We start from the raw sequence: 18214 nt of genomic DNA, 5'->3' as shown, positions 1-18214 counted from the left end.
GCACTTGCCTGCACCACCCTGTGCAATCTTACATTGCAAATGGGATCACACCTTGACAGCTGCTGAAGTGCTGAAGAAGGTTGCCTGTTCGTGCAGCACCGTATTGAGGAATTTGCATAGCAGTGTTTCCTACAGAAATGGAAAGGTGGGAATTCTCATGAAAATGGATCATTCTTTCGCACGGTGCTAGCTTTTAAAGCAAAGCTTTTTCTACGGTTTCTGACGGCTTGAGATGCTGCGGTCAGGGGTGGTCGTGGTTGGCTTGCGGAGAGGAGGGTGCCTAGAGAAGGAAGGTGACAGGAGAGGTGATGAAGCACATTGATTGGTTTATGCAAGCATTGACATCATCAGGCCCCGGCGAGGCAGCACATGCACCTGGGATGGTGTGACGCACCAGCATTCAGCCAGCTGCAGCAGCAGAGTGAATGCAAATGCTTCACTTGCACTGATTTCCACAATGCATGGGAATTGCACGAGTTTTTGGGGTCTGCTGACACGAAAGTGCTTTTGTCTTGTCTGCCATGCAGCTTGTACCCAAACTTCCTGCGGAGCCCATACCTCTGTAAGCACCAGGTGGATGTGCTCACAAGTGGCAACGTGTCGCTGGCCGACATCCTGTACAATGACTCAGCGCTTTTCTACTTCATGGAGGTGTGTACATACAGATAAGCTTTTGGAGAACAACACTCCCATGTTTTTCTTTCTGTGCTGCCGAGCCACGGGTCACTATGGCCGGAGGCAGCGCTTGAGCCTCAGTCATACAAAAGCCAAAGAAACTGTTGCACCTTTATCAGAGTTAACTGCGTAAATGGGCAGAGTAAAAGAGTCTTTGTTTGTTTGTTTGTTTGTTTGTGATAACCTCGAAGCCAAATTATATAGTATAGGAGAGCGGTTACACAAAAGCAGTACAGTAAAACCTCGTGAATAGGTTTGCTTAATAAGTAATCCAGTTTAAGTATAGTCACGCTGAATTCCCCACCCTGGTCACCACTAAACCTTATGCATTATTCGTTAACCACTTAACCCTTAGAAGGTCAATTTTTTTTGCCATATGCGACTGCCCAGGGTCGATTTCTTTTATTGGAGATTCCAATTCATCTTAAGGACTTATTTCGAAAAAAAGTTGCCATAATTTTTTTTAGGGTGACCGTAAAGCGAGATAAAAAATATTTTGCATTGGTATATAGCTACTTTTCATTCATGAATCACAACAATAAAAAAAGGAAATAAACTTAAAGGAATAAAAAATTTAATGCATTGTTATAGTTCAAAGCTTTGAAAATGTGCACACGAGAAAACTGTGCGGTTGTGGGCCTGTCAAAAAAGCGAAACGTGTGACAAACTTCCACTAATCTTCATCTTATCACCAAGCAGAGGCAATTAGTTTTCACGAGTCTCAAAAAAAAAGGCAATGGAAATGCATGCACGGCAGCATCCTTCCTTTGCGCACCCCTGTGAACACTAAACGAGCGAGAAACAAGCAGTCGCCTTTGGAGTGATTAGTAACGAGATAGGCATCAGTTTTGCAAGCGCAAGAAGCCGAAACCACCCGTGAAAAGGAAACCCAAACCGCCACCCGCCCGCCCGCGCGCCAATGCGCGAGCGGTAGTATAGACGCGCGGGAGCGAACTAGTGCTAAAACAAACCATGCAACGAAAACCAAAAGAGGGACGCGCGCAAAAAAAATCACCTGTATTCCCACATAGTGGCAGCACATGACAGAAAAGAAAAAGTTAGAAAACTGGCGCGCTTTTTAAACATACAGCCGGCTCCGTAAATATATGGCATTGACCATTTTTCGACTTGTTCACGGCGCCGTATATTTACGTCATTGACCCTCAAAGGGTTAAGCTGTTGTTGCTTAACACATCCCAGACGGTTAGTGAAAAGTGTTTACTTGAATTTTCAACGCATACAGGCGCGGAATCGGCAAAATGTTGTGCAGGCAGACAATAGACAGCAAAATTTCGGCACGCGGACCTTTCCCAGACTGCAGCCGCCATTGATAGTGACATCAAAACATGGTAACCGTGATTTGCTTTCTTCTCCCATAGCTTCTAGCGCTTCCACATCATCATCATGGATGACGACGTGGATGATAGCTCTCTCGTATCCAACATGGCTAGTGCTTTGACCGTGATGGGGGTGTACACAGAGAAGTGGGCCCTGATGGAGAAACTGGCTCACGACCTCGCTGAGTTTGAGTATGCCGTCGTCGCTGCAGAGCCGTCATGGCGGGTAGTTCACTTATGATAACAGATTTTTTGGCTCACTGATTTTTTTTGCCTTCTCACAAATAAAGCTTCTCTGCATGTGTGTTTGAGTGAAAATTAAAGGTTTTTTTTTTTTTTTTCTTTTTTTTTTTTGACTGGCAAGTCTATAGCTGCTCATTCGCAATTGTCAGTTAATTAGTACGTCGCTTAGTGCATACATGATCCATGTTCCCCACCAACTACGTATTAACGAGGTTTTACTGTACCTGATCATGCAGTATTTTTGGGAAAGAAATTTCATTATGCTAGTAAATACGGTATATCATATTATTCATATAATGCATATATGAAACATGGCATTTGCCTTTTTTTTTCATTTAACATGCAAGCAAGAGCCGGTAAGTGTACTATATATAGAGTACCTGCAGACCTTGGGTGAACGAAAGAACTTTGTTTTCTAGTAGCCAAATTTACATGAATTCAACAATGGTGCATTGCATTGCATTTCCTGCAAGTCACATACATGTAAATGGTGGTAATGCACTTGGAAGTGAAATAACGCAGCGCTGATGTTTCTCCATTTTGACTGGTAGCTGTGACGTGCAGAGGGTGTTTACTTCAACTACGTTTTAATCAAAGAGCGGTAGCTGATACAGTCTAGCTGGTATTCCATTCATTTTGTTGCAAGGAAGTATGGCGGGAACGAGAACCAGTAAAACATACAGGAACGTAACGCCCCACAGGTCTAGAATGAACACAGATATGCTCAAAATTCATAGGATGACGTATGTCAATAAGGGCTTGTAATATAAGAAAATGGGTCACGCCTCTTGCGACACATGCCCTTGTACTCTACTATTCATTTTTTTTCCTTCGTTTAAAAAAGTGCAAAAACGAAGTAAAGAAGGGATATAGCCAAACATGTCTCAGTTGTTGTTTTTGTTCATGTGGTTTCATTAAAAAGTAATAATGATGCCTGCCTGCCAGGGAAGGTTTTTGTAGGTTAGTTCGTCACATGCAGCAGCTCTTTCTTCATTATATGTCTCTGTGAATGATTTTGCTTGTTTAAAGAACATTTGTGTCCCTAGAAGGCCATTGCCTCTATCCATCATGTGTGAAAAATGTCACAAGGTTCGAAAAGTGGTCTGCCAGGCAGAGAAGCCTATGTTTATTTCTCAGGTTTTTCTCTTGAATGATAACACCTAATTTTTTTGCCCCTTTGAATTTCAAAAAATATAACATCCGTAAAGAAAGGATCTGCACTGACAATTCATGAGAGAGAAGGAACAAAAATTAATTTGTCTCCTGTGAACAGTTGCACGTAAAAGCATCCAAATCTTTGTATATAACCTTTATACATCACCATGGCACCCCATATTATTAAGTCTATGTTGGTTGCCCTCTCCATCTCCCCCCCCCCTCTTTGACAGAGGGCCTTTAGGGTACAATGCAGTAAGTACATCTGTCAGCATGAAGCAGAGCCCAAATGACAAACTAGCTTTGTATCTGACTCATCATAAAGGCATGCGAAGATAGTAGCACCATCGACTGAACCGTGCCATTGCTTACAGAAAGTCTGCCAGTGGGTCACACGTTGCAACCCCATTCTTGAGTCACCTGCAGTAGTGCAATCAAAACCACTTATAACAATATTCAAGTGCCACAAAAATTCCATTGTTATAGCCGAAAATTGTTATAACTGGGGTGCATGAAAAAAAGCGATATAAGGGGATGGCAGAGCCGTTGTGAGAAAACTGTAATGGCGGGGAGGCCAGTGCCCCTCCCTACCACCTTCCTCCATCCAGCTGCTGATTGTGTTGACTTTAACTGCTTAACTCTGCTTCCTGTGTGCTCCGATTGCGTGTAACATGCTGCAGCTTTCGGCATTTTAAGAATGGCACTGCTATAACAACCACAAAGATGGGTCACAGGCGGCAAGTGACATGCAAGCTATGTTGAGGCATGGCTTTGGTGGCCCCAAAAGGGGCCTTTTAAAAAATGCGAGAAGGTTATTGTGGCAGCCTCTCAGCTTGAGAAATTCAGAATAAACACACAGACAAGATCACCACATGCATCTCGCTGCGTACTTCTCACCAGTTTGCACGAGAAAACCTCCTGTTCGTCAGCCTTGCTTGCTTTACTCGAAGCTTGCTGACAATTTTCTCCAAGGCATCCAGGTTCTCCACATAGTGCATCGGAAGGTCCCTTGCGGGAACGAAGCCCCAGAGGGACTGAGTCATCTGCAGGGCGTCCTTCGAGGACAACGTTGAGGCAGCCTCATCATCGCTTCCGTTGTCGCCGTCACTGTTCGCTGCAAGCACATTCACAATGATTGTCTTATGGAATAGAAGTTTCATTGTTTCTAATGTGCCATGCACATGTGAAACTCTTCCAAGTCCTGAAGCATCCTCATCAACTGCAGGCCAAAGTTCAGGCGTCACTTCATTGGTGGGAGCTTCGCAGACTTCATTTAAGTCACTACTGCCTCAAACAAAGCATGCTTTCCTAAAGCAGTTTCATACGTAGAAGCGCTTTCTTCGGACTATGCACCAAAAATAAACTGCACGGCCATCAATAGATTGATCTTGCAGTCTGGTTGCTGCCTGCTTGTCCTCGACAAGACTAACTTGTTCAGGACGTGATGATGATACATACCTTAAAATTGATGATCATGTCAGCGTCCATAGGCTGCAAGCCTACCATCATGTTCGGCGGCAGGAAAGAAACTTCCACGCATGAGAGCTTAGGCATGGAGTGGTGGGCACTGCAATTATCTAGGATGAGCGCCACCTTCCTCTTAGAACAGCCAATACGCTGATCGAACTCGAAGAGCCGCCACTCACGAAAAAGTTCTCGTGTCATCCGTGCCTTGCAGTTGTGACGGTAGCTTACTGGTATCCTGGTAGCACCGCAGAAGCGGTGGGGATTTCTTTATTTGCAAATGACATATACAGGGCATTTGTTGCTCCTGTGCATGCTGGCGCGCAAAAACATAGTGAGGCATGGCTTGCTGTTTTTGCAGCCCTTACATGTGTCCCCTTTGAGTGCATGCATCTTGGACGGCAACATCTGGAGGAACAGTCCTGTTTCATTGCCATTACCTACGTCGGTGTCAGTGTAGTTGTCGAGGATGCAGGGAGCATTTCCTCCACCCACTTCTGCTTCGCCTCCATGTCAAGTGAAGCTCCCTCGTCAGTGATGGCTTTGTAAACAATGCCGTGCCTCTCTTTGCAGCACTGTACCCTGCCGCCACATGGCTGGAAGTCCACTTTGTTGATGTGTAAGGCAAACTGCTTTGCCTTTGTGGCCATTATTGGCCCAGTGATGGGCAAGTTCATGGCACATGCACCGAGAAACCATTCATAGAAGGCCTGTTCCACCTCCTTATAGGCACTTTGCCAAACGCGTTTGTGCCCGTTGTCTACCTAGCAGCTTTTTTTTTTTTTTTCGGACTTCTCTGCCAAGCGGATAACTGTAGACACTATCAGTTGCGGTAGTCCGCACTTCTTCACCAAGTCACTCACTTTTTTTTACCGTCTTTCTTTTCACCAGCAACATCGGCCGTTGCCAATGATCAGCGGGTGGCTCAGCCATTTTCCGTTTCGGCAGTGAGTCAAATGAGGCGGAGAAACCACGTGGCCAAGAACAGCTTCAACGCAACCAACAAAGACCAGCATGAGCGACTTAATCCGTTGGCAGAACTGCGCAGAATGAGGGGCTAGCGAATAATCTGGGAGCAGTGCAGTTGGCGCGCGGTCTATTTGTGTTTTGAAGGGTGGCGTGCCTTAGAGCTATGGGGGCAGCCCACGCTTGTTCAGAGGGGTGGGAGGGTGATGGTAGAGAGGCACGCGAGGCTGACGATGCGGGGAAAGCTCTAAAGCAGGTTTTATTCTATGAGCGCACGGTGACCATTGGGGCAGTAAGTGACCATGCGTCGGCTCAAAGTTCTCTTTTTCTTTTCAAGGATTTTGTATTCCCTTAACTTTCGGCGCGGACATCCAGCAGCCAGACTTCATTGTTATAACCAATAATGCGGCATGGGGGCACTGTAGTAAGGGGGTTATTTCACCATAGAAAGCATACAAAAGTTGACAGTGCAGCAGCTTTTTATTGTTACAGTCAAACCTTGACATAACAAAATTTGTGATGTTAGTTGCTGATCTTAGTTGCGTTGAAAACTGCATATTTATTTTTTACGATTTAATGAACTAACTTCGTGACATAGTTTAGATTTAACGAAGTTTTCGGCCATTTCAATCATATACGTGGAGCCTGTATGGCTTGTAAATCTAGCAAAAAGAACTAATGTTGGCCAAGGCAAAAGTTACATTAAGTTTCTTCTGCATGAAAAGCTTGAGTGGCAAAACTGCTGTCAAAGTGCATGCGCCGGGGTGCAATAGGCAGGAAACGCCACTGCGCCATTTGTTGCATTGGTAAATAACTCGGAGAAACACGAGAGCTGGCAAATCCTTCTGCACAAAAGGGATGAGGAGGGAGTGAACGCACGGTAACGTGATCAAGCATGCGCTGTAAGGGCAGGAATGTGCGCCTATCTGCCTTCTCCTCCTCCTATCTGCCACGTGCTGTATTGGTCTTGGAGGTAATCTCTCCACGGCAAGCTGAAATGGATGGCGCCTTCAGGTGCATTTTGTTGTGCCTGCGCGTCTAGTGTTGGCGGTCGCGTAATCTCAAGTTTCCAAGACGTGGTACGAAGCGCTCGCTCGCATTGCGACTGTGAGTCCATGGTCATCGAGTGAGATCTGTTAATATTTGCCTGAGCACGCATGACACCAATAAAACTATGAACATTACTTCGTGTAGTCTCTTTGCTATCGCCATCAAATGCAACCTTTCTTGCGAAACTGGCTTTTCTTTGTTTCTTTTGGCTCAGGACCATTACCCGTATCTTTTTACACTCTTGTTTTTAATTAGTGGGCGCCGGCTGCGGGAAGCGCGGTCAGCTATGGCGTCCGAGATTTACCGCGCTGCTCTACTCAACACACACAAATCTCGAATGCCATGAGCCACGTCGATGCATTACTCTCAGTGCGATCTGCACCGCACGCATTGGTGCTCATAACCACGTTATTATGACCCGACCTTCTTGCAATTTGTTTATAAGTGCTTACTAACAAGATATTATCCATTCAGAATGGTCTGGGAATTTGTGAAGTTGTTTTTAGTGCTGAAACTTTAAAACGTCAAATGAACTAAATTCACGATTTAACGAAGTTTTTCGCTGCACGTACAACTTCGTTATAACGAGTTTCGACTGTATAACCGGTACAGTCAAACCCACTTATAACAATGCCAGTTTAATAATATATCGGTTATAACAGTGACAAGCAGCTGTACCGTCAGCTTTTGTGTGCTTTCTATGGCAAAATAACCCACTTACTAGAATGCCCCCAGGCCACATTATCGGCTATAACGACCAAGTCTGGCTGCTGGGTGTCTGTGCCGAAAAGTAATGAAATGTGAACTCCTTGAAAAGAAAGAAAGAAAAAAATTCCAGCTGCTGCACGATCTTCCATTGCTCTTCCACTCCTCTGAACACAAATGGGCTGCACCCATAGCTCTACACCTTGCCACCCTCCAAAACACGAATGGACTACACCAGCTGTGCTCTACTGCTCCCATATTGCACACTGACCCCTCATACTGCGCACTTCTGCCAATGAATTAAGTCACTCGTGCTCGTATTTGTTGGTTGCGTTGAAGTCTTACCTGGCCACGTGGTTTCTCAGCCTCGTTTGACTCACTACTGAAACAAATGATAGCTGATCCGCCCACTGATCGTTGGAAATTCATGACATTGTCAGTGAAAAGACACACTGCTATAGATTTGGAAAGGAAGTGCTTCTAACCTATGAGGCGATCGTCGCAAACGTGCTTGCTTCGAATAGCAACAGCGATAGTGACGGCGACGACGGCAGCGGTGACACGGTAGGGCAGGCTGCCTCAACGTTGTCCTCTAAGGAGGCCCTGCAGATGATTCAGTCCCTCTGGGGCTTTGTTCTCACAAGGGACCTTCCACTGCACTATGTGGATCAACTGGATGCCTTGGAGAAGGATGTCGGCAAGCTTTGTGTAAAGAAAGCAAGGCTGATGGACATGGGTTTTCTCGTGCATTCCAGTGAGAAGTACGTGGCAAAATGCATGTGGTGATCTCGCCCCAGTGTTTCTTCTAAAGTTCTCAAGCTGAGAGGCTGCCACGGCAACCTTCTCGCATTCTTTAGAAGGCCTCTTTTCTAAAACCATGCCTCAGTGTAGCTCACATGTCACTTTGCCACCCATGACCCCTCTGTGTTTGTTATAGCAGTGCCATTCTTGAATGCTGACAGCTGCAGCTTGTTACATATAATCGGAGCACACAGGGAGCAGAGTTAAACAGTTAAACAAGTCAACATGATCAGCAGCCGGATGGAGGAAGGTGGGGGGGGAGGGGCACTGGCCTCCCTGCCAGTATAGGTTTTTCACAGCAACTCTGCCATCCCCTTATTTTGCTTTCTTTTAGGCAACCCAGTTATAATGATTATTGGTTATAACAATAGAATATTTGTTAAAACAGGTATCGTTATAAGTAGGTTCAACTGTGTATCTCTTTTGGCTGCTTTAAACACCAGCAGATGACAGGTACATAATTACAATGCCTGTTTTCTTTGCAGCATTGTCAGTGATGTTCCTTATGCTTGAAGCTTTTTAAAACCTTGCTATTTTTGTTGATATCTGAAACAAAGAAAATTTAGAACATAAATGAGAAATATGCTTCCAACATTTGCTGTTATTCAACAGCCCTTTTTTTTTTTCTTTTTGAATACACTAGATTGAATTCAAATTTATTCAGATTCAGTTCCCAGCTATCGTGGCCACATTCTTATGGCAATGGAACACAAGAATGTTCATGAACCTTGCTGTGAGTGCATGTTAAGGCTTAACTCCGGGTGGTAACACGTAATCTGGAGCCTTTCACTACACTTTCCCTCATAACCCACGGTCCATTTCTGGGATGTGTAATCTCCACAATCTAATTTTCAAGTTGGTTCATTAACTTCCCAAGTCTGCTTTGCACTTGCATCTTGTGGGAAGCAAGAGGTAAGAGTTCAGCATTAAAGAAAGCTGGAATTGTTTCCATAGACAATGCATTATGCAAAGTGGTATGCGCAGGGATAAGGTGCAACAGCATTGCTATGAGAGTTGTAAAGCTTGAGCAAGGATGCCCTTCCCAGATGCACCTGAGCTGGGCCTAACCTGAAATGCAGCTCGAATGACTGCCACAATGCACTGGAACAATGCTGGTAGTCTCAGCTCTCAGGCAATTGCATTTGGAATGCCCCCTTGTTCAGTTCATGGAGCAGGAGCAGAGCCGACACCTGGTGGACTTTCTGCTCATGGCGGACAACTTTCGTAACCATCTGCTGGCTGAGGGGAGCTGCAACCCGACGCAGGCCCAGGACGATGCCATGGTCATCTACGACAAGTGAGTTACTGCAGCTTGCCAAGATCAGACTGCTTGGTAACACGCATAAGTCAAGCCTACTTGCCATAATTCAAATTTGGATCATGCAATATTCTTGTTAGCTTAACTAGCATCAAAATTTGGTTTTGCACACTATATCTTCTATATGTTTTGGAGATGCCTAATCCAAGCGAGGCTTCTTTGGTAGCTTTGCTGCATCAAACTTTTCAGTTTCCTGGAGGAAATCAGTTCAGTCAAAGACAGTTGATGAGAAAGGAAGGCATAAGGCACAAGCAGTCATGTACAGTGGAACTTTATTAATGTGAACTTGACGGGGGACTGGAAAATTAAAACAGAGATTAAACTAAGGTGATCCCCTTTGAATATCACACTTGTTAACATGTGTAGTGTAGCACAAAATAATGTAGTTGACCGATAATTTGGACTTGGTGGGGACTGCGCACAGGTACAAATAAACAGAAGACATGAATATTAAATTTTCCAGAAGATAAGTTTCTATTCTGCAAGCATCCAAAAAAAAGCTGATCAACAGGTTGCTCCATGCGACCTAGCCAGTCTATATTTTGAGCATTGTCATGTTCTCGCTACAGATAGACGAAAGCATGGTCAGTGAGCAAGTCACCAAGTCTCTATCCCCTTCAACTTAGGCAAAGGTTGACAGTGCTCCAGTAGTCGTATGATTGCAGATTTCTTCGCTAAAGTCACTGTCTACCACTTCCTTCGCTTAGGCATTACAGCAGTAACCATAGTTCAAAGCTAACAACTACAAATGAGAGGAACTTGGCAAACATAACATTGAGTTTGTCCACGTCCTTCTTCATTTGTCCTGAGGGCAGAAGAGAAAGCTGGTGTTAAACGGTGTGAAGTTAGAGGAACTATTTTTGTTCTTTGTAGGAATGCTCTGTATGTAGTTCACCAACCGTGTTTTTCTACACCACAGTATGTTGCGCCTAGCGCAATATGGAGAACACGATTATTTCAAATCGGGCGGAGGGCATGTGAAAACCATAGCTGCAAGAGCCATCTGCTTGCCACTGAACCCGAGACTGCTGTGGCCCTGTCTGTGCAGGTACTTCTCGCTGCAGGCGACCAGCCCCCTGGGCTTCAGTGATGCGGTGCGTCTGGAGGTGGAGCAGAATATCTGCCGTGAGGAGGGTCCTCTGCCCTCGTGCTTCGAGAAGCCTGTCATGGTGCTTCTGCAGTACCTCGAGAAGGTGTGTGCACTCTGCTATTTAAAACACACACGGTGCTTGATGTACTGGCCACCTTTAAAGAGTGGCTCTAAAGGCTCACATTAAGAACAGTCTTGCATGTTAATTGCATCATACACTAATATGTGGGGTCTTGAGCTTCTATGTTGCACTTGGCATTTTTTGCAGGAATGAATTGTGGTACAGTAAAACCTTGTTGATTCTTGGCTTAGGCAATGCAAAATAACTTAGATGGGAGGCAAGAAAAAACAGACACAGTGCAGTGTTTTCTTCTCCTACGTCCATGTTGTTTCGCACTGCTAAAGTCAAGGATTCATTACCAATTCGCGCAGCAAACCACCCTTCTTGGTAATTGAGATTTCACAGCACCAAGATAAAGGGCCAAGTTAACCAAATGTCAAATTATTGAGGGCATCAAGGAAATAATAAATACTGTATACACTTGCATAATGAACACAGCTTTCTCTCTTGAAACCGAAGCAAAGCTGGGTGTTGCATTTATTATGCAAGGTAAATTTTATGGGAACCTTTTTCGAAACAGCAAAGCTTGAAAAGTAGGAGGGTAATGATTTGCAAAATGCGTTAGATAACTTACCTTTGCATTAAAAATACACGTGTACTATTTGCAAACCGTAAGCGTGTCTTTATTGGACTTCACTCCACATCAGAGTGAAGTGCAACACTTCCATGTTTTTCATGTTCGTAAACTACTGTGTTACGGGGCCATGGGTCTCTATAGCCGCAGACAGCACTTGAGCCTCAGTCATACAAAAGCCAAAGAGACTATTGCCACCTTTATCAGAGTTAACTGCATAAAGCAGCAGGGTAAACGAGTGTTTATTTGTTTACCTATTTGTTTAGAATACTCGCAAAGGTAAATTATATAATATAAGGGAGAGGTTACACAAAGCAGTATAGTAAAACCTCCTTAACTCGGCATCATTAACTCCATAAACTCTGTATCAGGGTGCAGTGCAATTCGACATTTTGCCCGACTATGCCCACCGTGCTGACCAAGTGCCGGCCTCCTCCTTCTTCACCTGAACTCTCTTGTGTGCCGTGTCTGGCTGCAGATCATGCGCTCTTCTATTGCATCAGAGTAAAGTTGCTGTTACAGAGAGCACATGCGCGTTTTTTGCTCTCTCGAGCTTGTGAGCTGCCTTTGCAGCTGCTCTGACGGCAAGCATGCGATAAGAACAAGTTGAGCATTATCGCGGTCACTCTTTTCATCAAGTCCCAAGCGACCGTGATAACACGCAGCCTGTTCTTACCACATGCTTGCCGCCAGTGTTCTCTCATCCTGGCTTTGCGGTCATCTTCTTCGTCATCTTCTTCGTGTGCCGCCACAGCACGTTGGCCACCAGCATCGATGTGCAACGTGCATGAGGCAGCTGCATAATTTCGTTTGCCTGATCTCGGCATTTCTCACGTGGCGTTACAGTCGACTCTCATTACAACGAACCCTGATAATCTGACGAAAGATGTCCGTTTTATCCGAAATCTGTAATATCCAAAATGCCTCGCTTCTGAAACTTTTGTTGCGATGTCTCACAACTTTATTGCAAAGAGTGAGTGACAAACGATCAAAGGAAAAAACAAACAAGAAAGTTGTAGATTCGTCCGAAAGGCGAAGCATCAATTGCAATAGCAAATTAAGGAAGATAAGAGCAGCAGCAGCAACAAGCAAATTGACCTTCATGCTGTCCATCGCTTCAACGCGAACTAAACGTTGAAAGCACAGCACATATGAAGCTACCGGCACTGGGCGCACTTGGTTCACATCGCAAATCGCTTTAAAATATGGTGCGTTTCTGCCCCATCTTCCTCCCTCGTGCGCACGATATTGGGCTGCGGTCGTCAGTAGAAAGCCTGCGTCAATACGGCCAAAGTACATTTTATATGTCCGATTTTCAAAAAATCTGCCGCTAATTTTGTCTCCAGTAGTAGCCAATAGTCCGTTGTAGCGTGGTCCAATAAATGCGAACTTTGTTGCATTCGTAAAATAGGTAGAACAAACTAAGGCTGAAATATAGTCCATTATATCCGAAAGTCTGTTGTTTGTGGGTCCTCTGTAACGAGCGTACACTGTATTAAGAAATTCCAACACAGCGACGGACAATGACATTGTGTGCAATTGCTCTAAACAGATGTGTGAGAGTAAAAAATTCTATTCTTCCAGAAAAACTGCAGCACAGCCGTTCGATCGTGGGACTTCACTGTAGCAAAGTTGTGGGTGCTATTATGACGCGGGGGGGGGGGGGGGGGGGGGGGGGGAACAACAATACAAATTTGCAAGAGCAAGGTTTGCAGTATGTTTATGCGTGTGTGTTCATTATGCAAGTACAATAGAAACCCGGTTATACAGCTTTGAGGGGGCAACACAAAACTGTCGTACAATCGAAAAACTAAGAATATAGGCAGTAACGCTCAGTCTTGCCAAAAAACGGGTACAGACCCCGTGAACAAGACCGCGACACGAACCTGCACCGCTCCAAGGAAGGTAGATTAAATTATTTGTTAAAAATAACAACCAAGTACTTAATTGGAGGACGTGTGAGCGAATCTTTATTATCACCTTTAAGAAAAATTGGTGATCTTTTTCTACACGTTTTCCCAGCTGCAACGCATCAGCTCCATCTTGAGAGTTGCAACATCAGGCTGCAAGATGCCGACATTGTCGCGTGCACAAACTAACCACCACATCTTGTCGATGCGGTGCAGCCAACCGCGTAAGTCGGAACCAAGGCGGTTAAAGAAAAACTGCTGGAGTGGAAGTCGCCTATACCGGCCTCTGGGCTCGGCTGAAGACAGTGGCAGCCATCTCAGGGGTGCAAGAAGCGGCCTGCCAAGAGCTCGCAGCGTTGTTTGCCGACTCTCCCAGCGGTTTTTAGTTGCTTAACGGATTTTCAAGTGCTAATGAAACACTGTGGGCTATGAGGTGAGCCATATTGGAGGTCTCTGGATTGCAGACGTCTGAGTACTGGGGCATATTTTTCCATTTTATCAGCATGAACATGCAGCTGCCACGATATAGAAAAAAATTCACGCAATAATTAGCATTTACTCGCCTTCTTTAATGCAATGTAGAAATTGATCAATCATGAATGCTGTCGGAACAAAAAGCAACACTCTTAAAACAATTTACACCTTTTGGGGCTTATCTTGTCCCACGACAATAATCGTCATCTATCTTGCCCGCATTTCTTTTCTTTTATGTTGCGAGCCCGGTACTTCCAAGCCACGAACAGCTTGCATGTTATCAGCGTGACACAGCATTCTCGACAGGAAAGTAGCGAGCACCGAGCTTTCAAGAAAAGAAACGCAAGCAAGGCAGATGACGATTATTGTTGCAGGACAAATATACACCCCAAAGGGTGCAATCGTTTTAAGAGTGAACTACAGTAAAACCTGGTTAGTTTGCTTTGATTAGTTTGCGGGCAACTTTACACTGACTGGACTCGAGACCGTTCACCGAGTCAAAGATACTCGGACCTTGGCCACACCCGTCACTGGCTTGAAAAGCGATTCGTGCACTAGTGCAATACTTGAAGTGCACCGGCTCAAAAGACCGTTTATAGTGTCCCTGTATATAGCGTCCCTTCCACACGCACTCAGTGCTTACTCTCTCCCTTTCTTCCTCTTTCTATTCTCCTTTCCACCACCCCCAGTGTAGGGTAGCGAACCGGATGCTCTTCTGGTTGACCTCTCTGCCTTTCCTATCCTTGTTTTCTCTCTCTCTCGCATTTCACAGGATCGAAAAAAATATTTGAATTAACCGATTGTCAAATTATCAAGGGTATCAAGAAAACAGTAAACAAATGCTATCCACACAGCACTGCGCACGGCAAGATACAATGTCCAAAAACACATAAGCTACAGCAAGTGGCTTGCTTTTGCCCCCCCACCCCCGCAAGATGGTGACACGGCGGCTTCACTTGACGGGCTCTCGCTCCACTCAAGCAGCTTTTTTTTAAAAGGCCCCTGAAATGGTTCAGACAATTTTGTAGACACGTAGGGTACAGCTACAGTTAATCATTCGCACCACAATTTGTGTGAAGCCTCTCATATTAAGAGAGCTACGGACAATTACAAGTTACCCTCCTCCATAGCCATGTGTTTTCTCCTCAACTTGTTCACCAAGTGATGTGGTTAAAGGGACACTAAGGAGAAAGATTATTTTTTCTGCATCAGTAAATTACCTTTCTAAAACACCGAAAACACCACTCTTACCACAATAAGACTCTTGGTAAGCCAGAAAAAGCGCAAGGATGAAAAATGGGTGGCAACGCTTCCTTGAAGTTCCTGCACCTGCTCGCTGTGATGTCATGGATATTGATGGCATCTTCTAGGGCCTACTTAATTATATAGTGGTACAGACTGACTACATTATGTTCTAAAGGAACCGAATATTAAGCATGGCTAGTTTCGGGAACCTTTACTCAGCCAACGCAGTCCAAATGCGAAAACATACTTTAGAATCTCTGACGTCACACTGACGTACCGGCATCAAGGTTTCGGCACAAAATTCATATATTGATACTTCGACCTTCATTTTCTCATCTAATAAAGCTATTATCTTGAAATGACTGTCTGCAGGGTTCTCAAACAGTGATTTATTAGTCTAAACTGATTTATTGTTTCGCTTTATTGTCCCTTTAAGCTCCGTTTTCACTGGCTCTGCGTCATGATGGCACGTTATGATGGCACATCATGTCGGCTACTTCCGGTTGCCTAGGAGCAAGCGCGCGAAGCCTCTCCACTCTGCCAGCAGCTTGGCAGTCGAACCCAAACAAGAGCTATTAAAGCAGCGAAGCATTGTGAGCATTCTGTTGCAGTGCCGAGCGTGTCTGGTATTCCGGTAACCACAGGCAAAACAAGCATTTCGACGGATGGGTGGAGGCATAAACTCAAGCTGATGAAGGAGCTTTAGTGTAGACGTACGTGAGCGGCCTGATTGGTCTGCATGGTTCAGCCACCTGGTGGCACAGAGCTTGACCAGCCAAACAAAGAGTTGATGTTGCTCTAACCAACTGTAAAACATTTCAAACATTTACAAAAACAATGTGCTAACGATTACACTTCTGCGAAAAATTCACACCAGCTGTAAAGAATACATTTCGTTACTGTACTACTGTGTGTGGTTGAGCTCTGTGCTGGTTGAGCTCTGTGTCACAAGGTGGCTGTACCGTGCAGACCATTCATATTTGCACTTGTGCTCGTCCAGTGAAACGGCACGGTCAAACGGCCAGGCCCTGTCCCTTTGCGCTTGCGTTTGCCTGAATACCGGACTTGCAAAGCGCTGTTACGGTAGTAATCCTCCAGTGTAAAGTTACGGCTGCAAACGCGTAAATCCTGGCGCTGATCGGATAGTGACAGTCCAATGTGCTGCAGCCAGTCCGCTCGTCTGCTGCCTTGCAGAGGGGCACGATGTCGCAGCTTGACATATTGTTGGTCGCTATGTTTGCAGCCCACAACGCAACAAAGGCGAATCATGGTGCCCACTAAAAGAAAGATCAAGATCAACACTGACCACAGAGCTCTCGTCAACACGGAGCACGTTGTAACGGAGGCGGAAAACACTTGCTTTGTGCGAGAAGTGCTTAAGTGTAGTGAGAAATTGTCCTTGTGCATTCTCTTTCTGTTACTTGCCTTTTATGGAAACAAATTAACTAACATTCCAACTATTACGAACAACATTTGTTCACTATAAAGTTGGAAAAATTATCGATGAGGTGCCCTGGACAGCCAATCGCATAGCTTGCCCTACTAGCGTCATTAGGACAATTTACGTCAAATGGCTAGGGGTGGCTGAAAGTTCCGCCGAGCGGTGTGTTGCGATAAAACTTTAACACCTTATAATCAATTACGCGCTTTGGACAGAGCACTTAGATTCTTCAATCAGAAGGACCTACTCTAACGACTCAGTACGTTTGTACAAAATCGTCAAAATCGTTTCAGTCAGAATGAATGGAAAGAAGTTATCCTCACTTATCATCATCGTCTGAGGTGTAGATAGCTTTTCTTAGGCAGCATTCTTGGGTGATCCCTTTCGGAGATAATTATGCTTTGTGAAATTTCACGTGACCCTGCACCAAAAGCATCCCCAACAAGTGTTATTGGCACTGTGGCAAGCTCGTTATCGGTGCCAAGAGCACCATCGGCCATATACTTCAAGTAGTTCGATACCGGGACGAGCCGAGTCTCACGAAAGCGAAACTATCTTCGTAAGTGATCGCACAAGATTACATCACCTTCAAGGTTATTTGAGGTGGAGTACTTCTTAAGAGCCCGCACAACCATTTGATTCGGGGATGGTACCAGGCCACTACGAGGTCCACAGAGCCCTTGCGACTGATCTTGCATTTAAGAAGGGCCTCCCGCTGGTCCTGACATCTGCGAATCATAGACATCAAGCCGCTGAGTCATGGCAGAGTTTCCCTCCTCCTTGCCCGTCAAAATTGCTCATCTCTCGAAGCGGCTGTCTTATCGAGTGCACTATGTCGCCATAACATCACGAATAAGCAGAGTTGAAGTGGGAGAGACAACAGGGTACTGCAGCACCGTAACCACAACATAAGTACAGCAAAAATGTCCATTTCGACCAAGAACAAGTTTTGACTTCGGTCTACTTGTCTGTGGATTTGTTCGAGACGTAAAGGCACAGGTTGCCAACGTAATGCTAAAAAGCACAGAATTTACTATATTTGTTCTAAATTGCTAATTTTGTCGTTATTCTAATGTAACTTAAATGTAACCCGTTATCAGCCGGCTGCAGTGCGCTCACGTGCGAGCCTGCGTCTACTCAGTGTTTTTTTTTTTTTTTCCTCTCATATGCTCCCACAGAGTTGTCGTATGAGGCAGGGTCAGCATAATCTTTTGTTGTATAATCAAGGTTTTTAATACATCATTTCTGTGGGGGATTTTGCTTGGACCAAACCAATTCGTTGTAAAATGCTGGTCATCACATGACCGGCGGATGTATAATCGAGGATCTACTGTATATATGGTAAATGCTTGCTATATCAATCCACCTTATTTTGCTCAATGAATTCGCAACCCTGGCTTCTGTTTCACACCAAAGCAACACAGAAGCAACAATTCTCGTCATCCTTCGCAGTGCAGCCTGTTTGGCTGTGGTGAAAGGCCCATGTCTTCATCCTTGTGGACATGCGTGCCATGCGTGGACATGCGTTCACTATTGCGTGCACATCCCGCATACTTTTTCGCCACTTACAGCTAGTTGGCAACAGAACGTCTGTCCATTACGGTGTAGCCGCGGGTTTGATGCCATTGTGAGGGCTCTGGTACAA

The 18214-nt window shown here is 45.0% G+C and overlaps 1 protein-coding gene across 2 annotated transcripts in view; it reads left to right on the top strand.

The window, feature by feature from the left end:
• The window catches only part of pkaap (A-kinase anchoring protein pkaap), a 68402-nt gene that overhangs the window by 21200 nt on the left and 28988 nt on the right, over nucleotides 1-18214 (top strand). For both annotated transcript variants that reach the window (XM_050172749.3, XM_050172748.3), the window contains exons 6-8: nucleotides 528-651; nucleotides 9560-9693; nucleotides 10763-10907. In XM_050172749.3, coding sequence (XP_050028706.1) covers nucleotides 528-651; nucleotides 9560-9693; nucleotides 10763-10907 — 403 coding nt within the window. The remainder of the gene's footprint in view (nucleotides 1-527; nucleotides 652-9559; nucleotides 9694-10762; nucleotides 10908-18214) is intronic.

This window comes from Dermacentor andersoni, chromosome 3, assembly GCF_023375885.2.
Source record: "Dermacentor andersoni chromosome 3, qqDerAnde1_hic_scaffold, whole genome shotgun sequence".
NCBI classification, from domain to species: Eukaryota; Metazoa; Arthropoda; class Arachnida; order Ixodida; family Ixodidae; genus Dermacentor; species Dermacentor andersoni.
The sequence above is the reverse complement of the archived record's forward strand: the minus strand, read 5'-3'. Positions and strand labels throughout refer to the sequence as shown.